The sequence below is a fragment of the Pipistrellus hanaki genome (genome assembly GCF_964339955.1).
Source record: "Pipistrellus hanaki genome assembly, chromosome: X".
In the NCBI taxonomy this organism is placed as follows: Eukaryota; Metazoa; Chordata; class Mammalia; order Chiroptera; family Vespertilionidae; genus Pipistrellus; species Pipistrellus hanaki.
Window position 1 is genome coordinate 59572171 of NC_140524.1, and position 19515 is coordinate 59591685.

General features: G+C 36.8%; 1 protein-coding gene across 7 annotated transcripts in view; it reads left to right on the plus strand.

Annotated features, from left to right (window-relative positions):
• The window catches only part of DIAPH2 (diaphanous related formin 2), a 942260-nt gene that overhangs the window by 390891 nt on the left and 531854 nt on the right, over positions 1–19515 (plus strand). For all 7 annotated transcript variants that reach the window (XM_084870674.1, XM_084870677.1, XM_084870675.1 and 4 more), the window contains 2 exons: positions 16274–16372; positions 18367–18461. In XM_084870674.1, the coding sequence (XP_084726800.1) occupies positions 16274–16372; positions 18367–18461 (194 nt within the window). The remainder of the gene's footprint in view (positions 1–16273; positions 16373–18366; positions 18462–19515) is intronic.

Here is a 19515-nt window from a genome sequence, read left to right on the forward strand (position 1 = left end):
GTTCAAATCCAAATTACAAGTGGATGAGAGGATAGGGAAGGACAGGGATGTATGTCAGGCATTCTACATTCTCCATAGTATAACAGAGAGGGTGATAGGTTGGGAAAGAGTCTGTTTATCTAAAAAAAAAAAACACAAAAAACAGGATAACTTGGAGCTTATTCAAATGCTGTTCTTATCATGTCTTTTCATGTTTACAAAATAGTGTCAAACCTTGCTCACTGCTTTCAAATTGAAAATCCCCAACAAAGTAAGCTGGGCTTAAAAAAAAAAAATGAAAACTTCAGGTGCATCCTCTCCCACCCTTCTCAATTTTTCTAATGTTTCGATTGTCTTCAACAGAATACACTGATGTAGTTTTGTGAGCTAGAAAATTACTACTGAAAGATAAAATTGAAACCAGTTGGATTCCAAAAGAGAAAACTGAGACAATGCAACTATGGTTGTTTCCCATTGAGCTCAGCCAGCAACAAACCAAATAGAGATATTCAGTAATATTTTCATGTACATAAAGGAAGAGAACTGTATTCCATAAAATGCAAAGTTCTGATTTAGGGTTGTTTTTTTTTTTTTTTTTAGAACTCAGATTTTCATTTTATCATAAAGCAGCGTTACCAAATATTGTGCCTCCTGATGAGCTCTCATTCTACCTAGATATTTATTGATGGGATGGTAGAACCTGATTTTATAATTTTATTAAGACTGATTTGTTTTTATAATCATTTTATATGGAGACATATGATAAAATTATATGAGAATATATGGGGGATAAGTAGGAGATGGTTATGGTTTGGGATTATATCATTGGTCCCTGTAGGATTGACACATTTAAAAACATGGGTTTGATTATGTGAACACTATTTGGAAAACAGAATTATCAATCAACAGTTATCATTAGGCACTTCTAAATGCTGTGTTGTAAGGAATAGTTTGTATGTTTTGTTTTTTAAAAATATATTTTATTGACTACAAGGAGGAACAGAGAGAGAGAGAGAGACAGTGGGAGAGATAGAGAGAGAGAGAGAGAGAGAGAGAGAGAGAGAGAGAGAGAGAGAGAGAGAGAGAGAGGAGAGAGAGAGGGAGAAACATCAATGATGAGAGAATCATTGATCAGCTGCCTCCTGCATGCTCCACACTGGGGATCGAACCTGCCACCCTGGTAAGTGCCCTGACTGAGAATTGAACTATTTGCTCCTGGTTCGTATGTCAATGCTCAACCACTGAGCCATGCTGGTCAAGCTGACCTCAGTTTTAAAAAGAAGTAGACAAGGAGCCAAACACTTAATAAGCACCTGTGATGTCAGGGGTTGGCAAACTACAAAGGCTAGCCTGCCACCAATTTTTAAATATAAGTAATTATTGGATTGCTGCCATGCTTATTTCTTACTTATTGATAATGGCTGGCTTCATGTGACAACACCAGAGTTAGACTTGCAACATATGGCCTACAAAACCTAAAATATTGACCATCTGGCCCAATCTAGAGTTCCCACTCACACAATTCCTAGAATTTGCCTCAGCTGCTTTTCAAAGGATATTGCCAGGGGGCAGATGCTCAATGCAGGAGCTGCTGAGCTGCGGTGACTTGGCAGTGGTTCTTGGGTGACACACCCTGAAACCAGAGAGGAGGGAACCTATTTCTTCATGGGCTGCATGATTCCACCATCAGCCATGGGTTATGTTGTTACTGTTGGCCTAAATCTGGTTTACCTCACACTTGTGTTTGCGTTCCACACCCTGTATGACAGCAACTTTGCAGAGTTCTCTGGCACACTATGGGTACCCTCACAGGATGTTGGAGAGCCAGTTTTGGCCTGATCCCCGAAGGCCAGGCCGAGAGAACCCACCTGCTGGAGGAACCCCACTCCACAGACACAGCTTTTGGGGAGGGACAGCGGGAGATTGCCTCCAGAGCCTGTCCAGCTCGTTTCACCAAGTCCCACCCTATTGGGCACCTTCTAATTAATTTCCTTTCAATGTGCACATATTCCTGCACTGGGTCGCTAGTTTAGTAATAAGTTACGAGAGGCAACTGTGAATCTTCTGTATCTATGGAGAATGGTGGAGCCTTATAGCAACACCATGGACTTTGGGGTTAGACAGCCTGGGATTGAATCCCAGCTCTGCCATTTATATTTTCTCTCAGATCTTGCACAAATTTCTGGGGACCTCAGTTTCCTTATGGACTGAATGAATGTTTGTATCTTCACAAAATGTGTATTTTGAAGCCCTAAACCACATTATGGCTACATTTGGAGATTGGGCTTCTAAGAATATAATTAAGGTTAATTGAGGGGGAAAAACATGGGCCGTGATCCAATAGAATCAGTGTCCTTATAAGAAGAGACACCAGGGAGATGCCTCATGCTCTTTCCCTATGCACACATGAAAGAAAGGCCCTGTGAACACAAAGTGAGATTGTAGCCACCTATAAGCCAATTGAGTAGGCCTGTGAATAAAACCTACCTTGCTAGCACTTTGATCTTGAACTTTCCAGGCTTCCAATGGGTGAAAATTTTCTGTTGTTTATATCACCCAATCTGTGGTATTTTGTTATGGTATTCCTGAGCAGACTAATTCAAGCATCTACCTTGTACAGTTACTGGGAAAATCCATCTAGTGAAGTGACTGGTGATGATTATATGTAGACTAGAGGGCTGGTGCATGAAATTTTTGTACTCAGAGTGGGGTGGTCCTTCAGCGATGTGCCGTCTCACAATCCAGGAGCCCTCATGAGAAATCTGACTGATGGCTTAGGCCCGCTCTCAGCAGTTGGACATCCTTAGCAGTGCCTCAGAGGTGGGAGAGGCTCCCACCACCATCATTGTGCTTGCCAGCCATGAGCCTGGCTTTTGGCTAAGCTGTGCTCCCCCTGTGGGAGTACACTGACCACCAGGGGCAGCTCCTGCATTGAGCGTCTGCCCCCTGGTGGTCAGTGTGCATCATAGCAACCTGTCGTTCTGCCATCAAGCCAAACTGGCTCTCCCACATCCCCTAAGGTGTCCCAGATTGTGAGAGGGCACAGGCTAGGCTGAGGGACCCCATTGGTGCACAACTGGGCTAGGGAGGGATGCAGGAGGTTGGCCAGCTGGGGAGGGACTGTGGGAGGGCTCCAGGGTTTGTCCGGCCTGTCTCGCTAAGTCTTGATCCCCTGGACCTTAGCAGCAAGCTAACCTACTGGTTGGAGCGTCTTTCCCCTGCTGGTCAGTGCACATCATAGTGACTGTTCGACCGGTCGACTGTCTGCCCCCTGGTGGCCAGTGCTCATCATAGTGAGCAGTTGAGTAGCCTTAGCATATCATTGGCATATTAAGCTTTGATTGGTTGAACAGCCGACTGGATGACTGGACACTTAGCATATTAGGTTTTTATTATATAGGAGTTTTTTCTCTAATCCTCACCTGAGGATATCTTTTCTATTGCTTTTTGTAGAGTATGGAAGGGAGTGAGGGAGAGGAAGAGAGTGAGGGAGAAAGAGGTGTGAGAGGTGAGAGAGACACATTGGACACATTGATTGTTTGCCTCCTGCATGCACCCCAACTGGTGCTGGGAATAGAACCTGCAACCCAGGTACATTCCCTTGACTGGGGCTGATGCTCTAATACTTTAACTACAGGCCACACCACCCAGGGCAGTTGTATGTAATAGATTCTTAATCATTATGGGCATCTCATATTTTTCCAGGACATAATAGTCTGGTATAAAAATAAAATGACAGAAAGTATAATGTGAATAATGTAACTGAATTTGTCTTCCAGGAACTGGTCTTCTCCAGTTCCCCCGAACTGATTTAGAAATTCTCCAGGAGAGGCCTATTTGTTTCTATAATGTCTAGGTTGCCCTTGACTTTTATGTATTTAATCTTCAGAATATCCTTTCAGGTATTATAATTAATTGAAACTCTTATAATTGCCTTTTATACAAAGCATTCAGGTATTTTCACAGACATGATAGTGCTGTATACCAACCAATAAATTCTGTGTTTGTAGTATTGCTGTTTTTGTCTGTAGAGAAAACATTTGTGCAGGTACTTTAATAATTTTTTGCAATTTGATTTCCTTTGATAACTAATAAGTGGTGAACAAGAAAATGAATACATTATATTAGTGCTAAGAAATATGGGTATCAGACATAATACAATTATGAAGAATATGGAATCCATTAGGCCTGTTGAAAGCAGTGGCTCTTTAAGCTCCCACCTCCACAACACCACACATAATATATAGGTGTGCTGTTAAAATTATTTTATTTGAATTTCACTTCTATATTACAGTGTGCCTCTATGGCGAGGCCACCATTTGGTGTGTGTCACTTGGTTCCTCCTCTGCTCTGACTGTTGATCATGCTATGCGGAGCCTAGGCTACATGCCCATACCACAACCTGAATTGCACACATTACTTTTCTAGTAACTTATGCCATAGAGCATTCCTTTGCATTCATGTATCAGAAACTTTTAGCAGTGGCATCCTTTTGTTTCTTTCTTGTTTTGTTTTCTTATTCATTTTTTAATTGATGATATGTTCACATGGTTTAAAATTCAAGAGACACAAAGACAGCCTAGAGTGAAATTTCTTCCTCGCACTGTCAGTTACTCAGTTTCCTCCCCAGAATCAATTAATACAATGCAATTACTAAAAATGTTCCCAGAAATGTTTTCTGCATATATCAACAAATGCATATAAGTATTCTTTCCCTTTCCCCATTAATGTACTGTATAGTTTGAATACCTTATTTGCTTCATTTAACAATATTTACTAAAGATCATTCAATATTCTATAAAGAGCTTCCTTGGTCATGGATATAACAACTGAGTATTCCATTGAGTGGGCATACTCTAGTTTAATCAAGCAATTTTCTAATGATAAGCTTTCAGATAATTTTAAATCTTTTGATCTTATAAATAATGCACAACATACTGTAATTTATTCAATTTACTTCTGGTTAGTGAACATTTATAATATTTTTTTTACTATTAATAATATTGGAATACATAATCCTATACATTGATCATTGTGCAAAAATGAGAATATATGTGTAGGATAAATGACAAAATAATTGGAGTACCTGTTCTTTTCCAGGTACAATTCTAGATACTAGCACATAACAGTGAACAAAACACTCACAAATCCTTACTCTTAACAGAGCTTACATTAAAGTGGAAGGCATAGACAGGAAATAAATAAGAAAGGCATTTTGTCAGGTAATAATTGCAATTGCCATGGAGAAAATTGAAGCAGGCAAAAGGAAAAAGGAGTGCCAAAAGGGGGAATTGTGATTTTGAACCAACATCATCAGGAAAGTCTCTGTGAAAAGGGAAAATTAAACCAAGACCTGAAATAAGTGAGGGAAGATCAGGGGATTATATAACATCAAGTGCAGAGGCCCTGCTGTGTGAGTTGTTCTGGTATATTTGAAAACAGCAAGGCAGCTAGTGTGGCTGGAATAGAGTGAATGAGAGGAAAGATACAAGATGTGAAGTCAGAGGAGCAAAGGAAACTACATTAAATATAAAGCAGGACATTCCAGGTTATTGTATATACTTCAGTTTTTACCCTGAATAAGACAGAAAACCATTGGAGAGTTTTGACAGGATGGATGGAATAGCAAAGGCTAGAAGTCATGGTGGTTTGAAATCCTTAGGTAGAAGTGGAGGTAATAAAATACTGGATTTGCCCAAGAGTGTGTCCTGTGAGAGAAAAGAATGAATGTTGACTTCTCTTTTTTTTTCTTAAACAGTTAGGATTGAGTTGCCATTTGTTGTGAATGAGAAAACTAAAAAGCAGATTTGGGAGTAAGATAAGGAATTTGGATTGGGATGTGCTAAATCTGAGACACTTATTAGACATTCATGTGGAAATATCCAAAAGTTGAGAAGTTGTTTTTAGGAGAATGGGTTCCAAGTGGCCTTTTATTTGAAAAAAAATATTTGGTGGGATCCACAACACTGACTTTATTCCAGACATGCCCAAGATTGAACAGTTCTACAATGTGGAGACCCTGGCTACATATATTTTGGGGTATTATTTTGTTCAGTCTTGTTAAGCAAGGTTAAACTGTGTGCAGAATTGTATCAGTCTGAGGTGGACCACATTGAATAGGAAAGCCTAGATATGATAAATATCTAAACTCAGCAAGAATTTCCCCATAGTACTAGATATTATCATACTGATTTCTACTGGTATGTTTTTCTTAGTACTCTTCTTTGACATACATAGCCTTAGGGTTTATTGCTGGACTTACTGGTTTTTGACATCAGTTTGGACATTTATCATAATGAGAGGTTCTCTTATTGCATGAGATGGCCAGAAAAACATCAATCCACACTTACAAAGCCAGAGCCAACCTGCCAGTAAATGTGTTATGTATAGCTTGAGTAAGATATTTCACATAGATTCAACATGAACAGGAATTCTTACAACCTCATTTGTCAAATACCAGGATGAGGTTAAAACTATATTTCAGTTTTGGTATTTAAATCATCTCTTCAAACAAGGGAAATTCTCCCTGAAATCTGAAAGCTAACTTTATTTGTCCTTCCTAAGATATACATTACCTGCTGAGCTATTGAGGCCCAATTGAAAATATACATTAGCTATTACACGTTGTTAAACATCGTGTTCTGGTGACATTTAGCAATGTTCAGTAATAGGCTTAATGAACAGGTGTGCAAGTATATTAGTTATGCAGATGCTAATTTGCAGTTACATGTGCTGCCTGATTTGGGGGGTTCTTGTCTAAACTACAACCAGTAAAATCTGTTCCTTAATTAAGAAATCATTATAAAGTATGTGTGTGTGATTCCCACCATTAGAACCATTACTCTTGTTTAATGTGCTCTAAACTTTCAGAACACCCCTGGTTAATACCATTCCTATGGCTGCAGGTATCAGAATGAAATCCCTTTCTGTGGGATGCCTGAGTTAGTGCACAGCTGTAGGCAACAGAGAGGGGAGGCTTCACAGCTGTGCTATGTGGCATGTAAAGGGAATCGGGAATGTAATCTCCTACTCCATACTGCATCAGCTTTTCCTCCCAAGGTTTCGAAAACAAATGTGTTATTCCTCACAAAATGGATTAAAAAACAGTTTAAAAGAAAATTGTGCTTGCTTACCACACTGACTAATCTTCACCTGTATTTTTTTTATTCTCTCCCCTATTGTTTTTGATTGCTAGCTATACTTGGTCTTTGGGATTGCCAAAGCTAAAAGTTTATACACTATAAAAAGGGATGGGTATATTTATGTAGTTTAGTCATATCCTTTTCATTTTTATGTTGCAAAAATGGACATTTGCAAGCTAATATAGCAAACACCCATTTATTAGCCTCCCAGGTTGAGAAAATATTAACATTTTGTCATATGTGCTTTAGGTTTTTGTTTTAAAAATATAAAACATTAGAGATAAAGTAGATATTTTTAGGTTTCTACTTATTCCAGTATCACTTTGCTCCCCCAAGATAAGCACTGTTAATAATCTGCTGAGTATTCTATGTTTTTATAATTTTACTAGAGACCCGATGCACACAATTTGTGCAAGGGGCTCAGCCCTCACAGCCCCACTGGCCCTCGCAGCCCCACCAGCCCTTGAAGTCCCAGCTGGCCCTCACAGCCCTGGCTTCATCTGGAAAGTCTTCCAGATGGTCATGCTGAAGGTCATTCTGCTGTGCAGTCTAATTAGCATATTAGCTCTTTATTATATATAGGACAATGCACTTACATACTCATCTATAAGCAATATAGTACAGAAGTTTAGTCTGCATTTTATTTTTTATTTATTGTAGATGAGTGCAATTATACAACATATATCATTTTCTACCACTTTTATTTTTTCCATTCAACATCATATTTGGGATCTATGCTGAAATATTTAGCTGTAGTACAGTCACTGGAAATGCAGATTCATATTTCATTATATAGTAATACCTCCATTTTGTGGACCTCTATTGAATAGACAAAATTTCCAGTCCATATGTCATATGTTTTACCCTGTTCGTGTAAAAATGCTTTTAATTAAGATTTGCTTATAATTAAATTAATAGGGTTTTTTTGTTATTAATTCACTGTAATTTTAAACAAATTTTAGTGAATAGGCCAGATGTGGGGAAAAAACACTATAGTAATTTCACAAACATAAATAAATATTACATATCTACATCTATAGTATACATTTTTAAATCCAAGAGTCACTTCTCATAAACAGTGTTCGGGAATGATCAGCACATGATCACACTACATTGCTCACAGTAATTGATTCTGTTGAGTGGAGTGAATTTCTGCAGCAGTTTTAATGGGTGCTGGCTGATGTTCCCACGTGTGCTAATCCATTCCCCAGCTGCATGCATTTGTTTACTTGCAGTGACTGGTGAAGGCACACATTTGCTAAACCTATTCATTGTAAATTTAAAGTTGCAGTAATTCAAATTAAAAATGTTTGGTTAAATTAACTTTTCAGACATACTTAATTTTAATTACACAAATGTGTCTACGTAAGTAAAAATAGGTAAAATAATTTGTCAATATTTTAACATATGCATTTGCAAAATCTGCTTTATTATATAATGGACTTGCATTAATGGACAACCCCTCACCTGAGTTAGTCTGTTTTATCAAATATTCCACAATTTATTTATCGATTTCATAATCTCTGACATGTGGGTCGTTTTCAGTTTTGTACTGTTGTAAGCATTGCGACAATGAACATCTTATTTCCTTGACCTTTTGGCATACAAGTGGAAGGATTGGGTTATAATTATGAACTGCATACCTTAAATATATTAGATGTTAATAAATGTGTATTTTAAAGTTGTTAGACTAATTTTTACTACTACTGTTGGCACAATCAATATTCTGCCTCTTTATCCAAACATGCTTTAATGAGATGTTTTTGTTATTTCCAATTTGATGTCTGTGAGATAGTATTTCACGGTTGTTTACATTTGCATTTCCCTGATTAGTGGTAAAATTGAGCATCTTTCTGTTACTTGCTGTATCATCTTGTGCAAATGAGTTAATTTTCCTGTTTTTTAATTTTCTCCTTTGTGAAATGACAATGCTAATACTGATTGTATAAGGTGATATAATATCAAATTAGTGCCAGCCAAAGAGCAGATATTTCCGGTCCCAACACACTTCTGCCATATCCTATATAATAAAAGCTAAATATGCTAAGTATATGGTTGGCCATTCAACCAATCAAAGCGTAATATGCTAATGATATACTAAGACTACTCAACTGCTTGCTATGATATGCACTGACCACCAGGGGAGCAGTGGGCTGACCTCTCGACTAGTCATTATGATGTGCACTGACCACCAGAGATCAGATGCTCCAGCAGTTTGGTTAGCTTGCTGCTGGGTTCTGGCCCATCAGGACTGAGAGAGATGGGCCAGACATGCCCTGGAGCCCTCCTGTGGTCCGTGTCCAGCTGGCCAACCTCCAATGTCCCTCCCCATCCCCGATTGTGCACTGGTGGGGTACATCAGCCTGGCCTGTGCCTTCTCGCAATCCAGGCTGAGAGATCCCCGCTGAGTGCACAAATTTTGTGCACAGAACCTTAATTATTTAATAAAAGTTGATTTTGGTGGTGGTTGTAATGATTGTGGTTGTGGTTACTATTACTACTAGTACTACTGCTACTATTATTATTGTTATAGTTATTATCATTAATATTACTCTTTCTTCTTTTATGTGTTGCATATATATGTATTATACATATATCTTTGTAATATGTCTGTATGTGTATAGATATGTATATGTAATCATTTGCTCATTTTCAGTGGTTTGTATGATATTTTCAGAAATGCAAGAGTAGCCGAGACCGGTTTGGCTCAATGGATAGAGCGTCGGCTTGGGGACTGAAAGGTCCCGGGTTCGATTCCAGTCAAGGGCATGTACCTTGGTTGTGGGCATATCCCCAGTAGGGGGTGTGCAAGAGGCAGCTGATCGATGACTCTCTCATCGATGTTTCTAACTCTCTATCTCTCTCCCTTCCTCTCTGTACAAAATCAATAAAATATATTTAAAAAAAGAAAGAAAGAAAGAAATGCAAGAGTAAAGATCATTTTTACAAAAGAGTGGAAAATAACAATTAAATTTGAAAAAAAAATCATTGTAGCTATTGCACATCAAAATTATAAAATTTCTCTGTGAGGTATTGTCATATTTGCAATGATTTTAACTTTGACATTGAGTTAAAATTACACCTATCTCAACTAGTACAGGAAAACAATATTAGAGTATAGAATATAGTTAGAATCACTTCTGGAATTGTATACATATGGATAAAATGTGTATTTATTCAAGGAGATCACAATTCCTATATTTATGTGATATATATAAAACAACAGTTGAGCATTTACTTATTGATACATACATGTGTACATGAAGTTACATATATTTTTAGTGTGGTTTTGACACTACTGTTAGCAATATTTACCCTGGCTATATATATATATATATATATATATATATATATATATATATATATATATATGTGTATAATAGAGGCCCGGTGCACAAAATTCATGCATGGGAAAGGGTTCCCCTCAGCCGAGCCTGCACCCTCTCCAATCCAGGACCCCCTCGAGGCATGTCTGACTGCCAGTTTAGGCCTGATCCCAGCCTGGTGGCCCCCAATTGCCTGCCTCACTGGCCTGGTTGCCCTTAATTGCCCCCCCCCTGCTGGCCGGGTCGTCCCTTACTGCCCCCCCTGCCAGCCTGGCTGCCCCCAACTGCCCCCCTTAGCCTGGTTGCCCACAAATACCCTCCATGCTGGCCTGGTTGCCCTTTACTGCCCCCCCCTTCTGCCCTGGTTACCCCACACAGCCTGCTGTTAAGTCATTTGATCATCCCTCACTAACCCTCCTGCCAGCCTGGTCGCCCCACGCAGCCTGCTGTTCGGTCATCTGTCCGGTTGTTTCAGTTGTGATGGCCCCTGGCTTTTTATATATTAGGATAGTACACTTAATAGAAAGTATCACCTCTCCACATAATCCTTATAATATGATTTGACACATCAGATAATGCTGATTAAGAGATGCAATATTCTCTAATGTGGAACTGTGGCTATCAACAGCAAGAAGAAATTTTCTTAGTGATATGTATGAATTATTTTAAGCTATATTGTTATTGATAAGAAAATTATGAATGCTAACTATCTTTTGGAGATAATGCCGTGATTAGTAGTTTACATATTACCATGTATTTAAGAGTATGCGTAGATATTTCAGTCTTGTGTAGCATTGTACTCTCATGCTAGGCTAATACATTGTGAAGGTGATAAATATTTGCTGGTGAAGAAATGAATAAATGAATGAATGACTAGTATGCTGACTTTAGCAATCAATCTTTCTCACTGGAATTTTGAAATAAATTAATATAGTTATAAAATTTTTATTATTATTTATGGTTAGTTATCACTGTGCAAATAATTCAATGTTGCCCATTTCTAATACCTTTCTAATATTTGCTACAAATTACACATTTTTCAGATGTTCTATGTATCCACTGGGATAATGGAAAATAATAGGAAATTTCTTAACATTGCCTAAAATTGATTGGGAAAAGAATATAAACATGTGTACTTTGTTTACGCTGATGAACATCCCTCAGTTGTAAAGGAATAAATTTATACTACAATTGCATGTAAAAATCCATGAATTAAAGGAAATATAAGAATACTCAGTGGGCATTTTACCTTAGATAATGAGTATCTTGATATTAGCATGTCTTTAATAATAATACAAATATCTTTATTATTACATCATTATCTTCATACAGACTATTTTATAATGTTTCAGTATTGTTGGTCAGTTAGCAGTGCCAATTTTTGTGCCCAAATTAATTCAATCCATCAGATTCAAACATAGTGGCTATATGGTTTTTGATATGTTCAGTGAGAGATTGCATTTAACTGGAGGCCTCATTTTGGGCCTGTGGACCATAGAGCCATTGATGACAAACACAGTTCTTGAGTTTTTGTGTTGAAACTTAAAATATCTTCACTCCCATCAAAGTAATTTAAAATAATTAAAGAATAACTATAATTTATCTTAAGTTTTAAAAATAATTTATATTTTATTATGTGCACATTTAATAAGAGGTATACCTTCTTAACAAATTTTAAGTGCACAGTATAGTATTGTACTAGTAAATTGTAGACACAATGTTGTACTGCAGATCTCTAGAATTACTCATATAACTAAAACTTTATTCCATTTGAACAGAAGCTCTCTATTCCCCCCACCTTCCAACTCCTGGCAACCATCATTCTACTCTTTATTTCTATCAGTTTTACATTTTAGAATGCTTTTATAAGTAATTTAAAGCATTTACATACTAGTAAAGCATTGAGATTACTTATATAAGCATTTAGCCTTCTGTGATTCACTTATTACAGTTAACATGTCTTCTAGGTTCATTGGGTGGGATTTCCGTATTCATAAAGGCCAAATAATATTCCGTTGTGTGTGTGTGTGTGTGTGTGTGTGTGTGTGTGTGTCTCATTTTCTTTATTCATTCATTCCTTAACGGACATATAGTTTGTTTCCATATCTTGTCTATTGTGAATAATGCTGCAATAAACATGTGAATGTAGATATTTCTTTGAGATCCTGATTTCAGTTCTTTTGGATATGTACCCAGAACTGATTTTTGGGTCATATGGTACTGCTATCCTTGATTATTTAAGGAATCATCGTACCTTTTTTTCCTAGAGAGACTGCACCATTTTATATTCCTATCAACAATGTACACAGGTTTCAATTTCTCCGCATCCTCACTAACCCATATTTTTTAAATAATAGCCATCCTAACAGATCTGAAGTGATATTGTAATTTTGATTTGCATTTTCCTCATGATTAGTGATGTTGGACATATTTTTCTATATCTGATGGCCATTTGTATGTCTTCTTTGGAAAAATATCCATTCAAGTTTTAATCAAGTTATGTAATTGTTCATTTTTTAACCAAGTTATGGGATATTAATGTTTTCTAAGCATTAGAAACATATATGGAATAAAAACCTATTAGAACAAATGCCATTTTATGGTCATTATGAAAGCAGGAACATTTTAATATATGAAGCCTTTAATACTAGTTAGGTAAATTTTATGTATCATTGTCTCTCTTCAAATTCTCTACCAAGCCTATGGTTGTGATTGCTAAGGATACTTTTAGACACAAGAAAGCAAAGGGCAATAATAGCCACTAGGCAATATCTACTGATCACGAACCATCATTGCTTGTGAAAGTCTGTCTAATTAAGAGACTATTTTAAACTAGCTTTTCTCTAGTAATTCTCAGAATAGTAGTGCCCACTCATAGAATTCTTACCATTTCTTGAATCTACAATAAAGCCAAATTGCATACATAATACAAGAGAAATATAGTAGGATTCAAAAAACAAAACTGAACTCTAGATATTTGAGACATCTAATCTTAATTTTAATTAACTTGTTCATTTAAAGAGGAGAGAGGTTGAAGTCAATTCTAATGAAAAATGCAAAAATGAGGCATACAAAATGAGCATTATGTATGTCTAGGGTAATCAGGAGGCTGTTAGTTTGCAGTATAGTTTTAATGGATCCTTCATGCTACAGAATTTTTATCCTATATATACTTGTGTAACCAGTCTCCAGTAATGGGGTTTAAAACATACTGAGAAATTAGGACAGTTTTCTTGGCTAGTACTCTGAGTTAAAATTAATGAATTATTTTAGAATTAATTTCAGTATGATTCGGATAATATTTTTATTGACAAAGAGAATGACTCTTGGACTTTCATTTCCTTATATAGTTGTCTTAAGCTTGGGGGTGGCTTCAAAATGGGATCAATCAAATTGCTGATTATTGCATAGGAAAGACACTGTGCTCTTAGAAAGATAATTTGAGGAACATATGTGATGATTTTAAAAGAAATACATTGAAAGTAATTTTTCTTGCCCTGACCAGTTTGGCTCAGCAGATAGAACATCAAGCTGTGGACTGAATGGTCCCGGGTTAAATTCTGATTGAGGGCATGTATCTTGGTTGCAAGCTCAAGCCCCAGTAGGGGGGTGCAGGAGGCAGCTGATCAATGTTTCTCTCTCATTGATGTTTCTAACTCTATCCCTCTTGCTTCTTTTCTGTAAAATATCAATAAGAACATATTTTTAAAAGGTAATTTTTCTTCCAGTTCTAGCAGTAACTATTGTGGTTGAGTAAACATGGCAAATTACCTATCATCTCTGAAAAGATTATGATTTTTAAGTGTAATTACTATCTAGTCTCCTTAGACTCTGAGTCATTTTAGGTTGATGATACTGGTAAAGTTTAGAACTGTTAGGACTTTATTCAGATAATTCATTTTATAGTAAACTATTTAATTTTCATATATTTTGCATCATGTAAACAAAGTTGGTCTTAATGGACGTGTAGTATTTTGATACCTTCTGTAATATGTCTAGAAAGTTTTCCAGATGCTAACATCTTCGAACATATAGCTAAATAAAATGTACTGTGGTTGTATTGATTTTCCCCTAATGAAAATCAGTAACTCCTTTGTGATCTCCATACTAAAGTCAGCTTAAAATACTGAAGATAATTATTACCTCAAAATGTAAAGTAATAAACAAAAAGCATGCTTATGACTATATAATTCAGTGATGAAGTTTAGGAACATGAGTTTAGGGGCAAGAATATATCACTCCACTTGATTGAACAAATATATTGACTTTACTCATTTTCTTATGGTCCCACTAGAGGCCCCTTGCAGGAAGTTTCCTGCAATAGGGCTTCCTGCTGCAGTCTCCACTGCCCCACCTGCTTCTCTCCCTTCTCCCCAACCCGCCTGCTTCCCTTCCTTCTCCACCGCCCTGTTTGCTTGCTTCTCCTCAGCTTCACTCCCTTCTGCAGCCTTTGGCTTTTTTCTGCTATCTTCAATCCTTGCTCTGGCCTGGATATGCAAATTAACCGCCATATTGATCGGATTAATTTGCATACTCATCCTGATTGGCTGATGGGCATGGCCTGTGGGTGTAGCAAAGGTATGGTCAATTTCATTTTTTCTCTTTTATTAGAGAGGATTACCTACAAACTTATTTTTATACTAGTAGCCCTGTGTATGAATCCGTGTGCCAGTAGCTCACCAGTAGCTCATTTCTGCCCTCCAGTAGCTCTCCACCTGCTGCCTAGCCCTCCTGTAGCTTCCTCCCCGCCCTCCTTCACCCCCTCCATAGCTTACTGCCCTACCCCTTCCTGTAGCTGTCCACCACTCAGAGCTCACTGCCCCACCCTCCTACTGAGCCATGATTCAGTCATTATGCTGTTGGCCATTATGCTTCACTGGGTAACAACAATTTGCATACTACATCTTCATTATATAGGATTAGAAGTAAACTGGTAATGCATGAATGAATACAATGATAGCTGTTGAATTTCTGTATTGGAGGGCTTTAGTGATTTGCCTGCCATAAAGCTTCATTTTCATAATAGCCAGCTAGCCAGGTTGTTTTTTACTTTGGTTTTTGAGATGGCTTATTTGGGAGAACACTAATGGATGTAATAGGGAGCTAAAGCCATTCCCTACACAGTTTCAGGTGCTTTAAATTCTTTCTTTCTAAACTACAGTATTACCTTTTGAATACTGCATAAATATATCTTCTGTTCCAAGAAAGCAAACAGTACTAAAAAAATGGTGAGGGGGAGACAGAGCTAACTTACTCAAAAGACCTGTCTCTGAGGTTTGTTAATTATGTTTAAGCAAAAGGGTGCTACTGTTGTGCAACTTGTAAATGGTTCATATCTATTCTTCAGAGCAGTCTCAGCAGGAATTTTATATGGAAACCTGTTTAGCAGTTAAAGTTACCTTAGGTACTTTAAAGCAATTTCACTGAATTAAAGGCATGCCTAAATTTTATCATGTTAGGATAAATGCATGTCTTTTTCTCAATTAGTCCAAATTAGGGAGATTTTACTATATATTTAATTCCAGTGCTGCTTGTAGGTACCTGGTAAGGGAGTAATTAATGTTGTACATTAGTTAAGAAGCAGCAATTGATTTTTGGTTCTATTTGGCTTATCTTTTCTGCTTAAGTGCTGATATTTAATTTGTTGGGAAACCTCTAAACAAGTCTCTATTTTTATGTTTATCCTCTTCCTCGAACTAATTAAATAAACACATTTATTAATTTTCACATGCACTTTATTAATGTAGTTAATATGCCTTAATAATGTTATCCTGTGCATTTGGATTAGCACCATTATTGTTTATGTATCGTCATTTTTTCTTTCAGTTCAAAAGAATGCAGAAGCTTTAGAGGAGAAGCCCCAACCTACCAAGAAGAGAGTGAAAGAGCTGAGAGTTTTGGATCCTAAAACGGCCCAGAATCTGTGTATGTGATGTTTCATGTATAGGGATGGTGATGAGAGGGTGGTTATTGAATGCACTTAAAGTTGTAACTTCTTCAAACAGGCATATTTAGCGTCTACCAGAAACACAATTCGTGAGCCAGGATAGGAGGACATCATAATTTAGCCTTCCTCAGGCTTGATGAAATGTATGAATAATAAAGTGTTGGAAAGTGCTAATAATTTGGCATTGTCAGAGGACCAGTGAGACTTATGGCAGAGTTGAAAAGAGTTTTGTTTTCCTTCTGCCTCAGCTTGGCAGTGACAGTTTCAGAGTATTCACTAGTCCCATTGGGCAAATCCTTTTCTGCTCCTCCTTTACGCTTGAAGTAATTATGTTAGAAGCTAGATAAATTGTTAACCACTGTACTTCGAAACTGGGTACTAAACATTAAAGCCTTTAACAAACCAGTCAGCCCTTAAGTATACTTTCATTAAAGCAGCCGGACAGTTAAAGCCATCTTCCTTTAAGTAGGCCTTATGTTTTATTTTGACAAATTCCCCCCTCTATATTGAATTTAGCATTCTTTGTCACCACAGTAGACTGTGTTTATATTCTGAGGATACTAAAACACTCTGCATGAGAAATTTCAACACATCAAGCATTTCTAATTACCATAGAGATGCCATAGGAGTTTCTTTTGTTAAAGAACATGCTATAGGGAATCCAACTGAAATAAACAGCTCATCATTCTCCTGTCAGCCGGAATGTTGCTGTCAGAAAAGCAGTCTCCTAATAACTGTTGTGTATGTGTATGTTACTTATCTGATGGTACATTTTTTCCCTAAATATGTTTTCATTGATATTTTTTTTAAGAGAGAGAGGAAGGGAGTGGGGTGGGGGGATGGAGAGAGGGAGGGAGGAGAGAGAAAGAAGAGGAAGAGGAAGAGGAGAAACATCCATCAGCTGCCTCCTGCACACAACCTACTGGGGATCCAACCCATAACCTGGGCATGTGTCCTGACCAGGAATTGAACCAGCAACCTCTTGGTGCACAGATCGGTGCTAACCCAATTGAGCCACACCTTCCAGGAGTACATTTTCTTCATAAAGTGGATGTTTAGTGTTGTGTGTGTTTTTTTAAACACAGTATTATCTTAATTGCTAGTTGATATCTGTCAACATTATTAATTTTGATTATGGAGATCCCATTTGGTGTTTATATCCAGGTAATTACCTAGACAGTGAGGATTTTTTTTTTTAAGTGCCAGAGAAGTCATAGGGACGTTTATATGAAAAAGAATTCTTAAGAATATATTCCAGTTCTGGTGGTAAGAACAAATAAATATTCTTTCAAAGGTATGCATAGTGGAGTCTGAAGTATAATGTATTATTGAAAAATACTCTCTAAGTAAGCATAAGATTTTCTAGGTATAACTTATTGAATTATTTCAATGTGACAAAATATATATTTAATTAAGATGTTGACAAGGGAAATCGTGATTCAACATATAAAGCAACTAATAGTATAGCATGTGAATGTCAACAGGAATCCAGAGAGCAGTGATGTTCGGACACTTTAATTTTTTCCTATATGGGATAAATTCTAAATAGATTGATATGCTTTTCTTGTATTTCGTTACTTTATTGTCATTCCTGAGATATACTGTGCTGGATGCATCTGACAATCTCCACACTGAATTCTACTTTGAGGTAAAAGGCCCACTAGAAATCAAATCTCTAACTTTTCATGGGTCATTTTGTATCAGTTCAATCTAAAATGCATAAACATGTAGTTGTTACTACTATTAATATGAGTTTTATTTTGTATATAAATATGTAAACATTTGAGCCTGTGATAATAGGATGAGTAGTGTAGTACTTTGAATGGGAGGTACTTTTATTTGTTCATAACTCTGTAAATTATTATTAGTGACAATTTTCATGTTTTAAGTCTATTAAATGGGAATCAGGTATTTCTTAGGATGTTAAATTTTTATGCTGTTCTGTTTTTAATAAACTCAATTTTTATTTTAGCTATCTTCCTAGGATCATATCGTATGCCATATGAAGATATAAAAAACATTATCTTGGAGGTCAATGAAGACTTGTTGACTGAAGCCTTAATTCAGGTAACTGGCATATTTTCCTTTTAAAATTCATTTCACATGTATTCCTATATTGCTGTCTTCTATAATGGAGTTGTAATGAAATATTTTTCTATGCTTGGATTATACATAGTATAATCAGGAGTATCTAGCTGTGTTGATAGTCAGAGGACTGAACATGGAAGATCTGGGTTCTGTTTCCATTTCTTCCATTTATTAGACATGTGCGTATGTGTTTAAGTTTATGCATATGTAGACATATCATTCCCTATTATGCACTGTACAGAAAATTGCATTCATATCATCATGATAATGACTCTGTAAAGTAGATATCGTTATTATCATTTTATGGATATAAAAGAGAAGAAGCCAACAGGTTAAATAACTTTCTTAGGATTAGTGTGTAAATGATAAAGTTACTTTGTTAGGCACTGAACATGTGCTGGGGATTGTGCCAAGCATTTGATATATTTCATTTTATTGACTCCTACAGCAATCTTATGAAATCAGTACTAACATCCTCATTTTCCAAATAAGGAAACTGAGGCTTAGAGAGATTTCCCCATGTCACATAGCTGGTAGGGGGCAAAGTAGCAGAGCTGGCCTTCAGAACAATGTCTATCATGACTCTAAAACCATTGCTCTTTCTAGTCTATTATTCTGTCTCCTGTGGGCAGACAGTTTTATCTTGCTTTATCTCTGCATCCTCATCTGAGATCACTGGGCCACTGTGATGATTAAATCCAAAAAGTGCTTTATTCTAGAAATCTAACATATTATTAAAATTCTTGGTATGTCTGCCCATGTCTGTTTTAATTTTTAGGAAGAAACACTGCAGAGATTTGCTATAGAAAGGCAGTCATTGTAGTTTTTTGTTGTTTGTTGTTGAGCCATGCCATTTGCTTTGATTTTAAGAAGACTGATAGTTTATGCTGTAATAATTTTGTCATATCTTCCTCAAACTGTCTCTATATCTCAGAGAACCAGTGTTTGTCATTTGAGCAGGTTGTGTCTATATGGAAGTTATGTTAACCTAAAAGTAAAAGAGGCAAACAAGTATTTATTTGAGATCATGAAG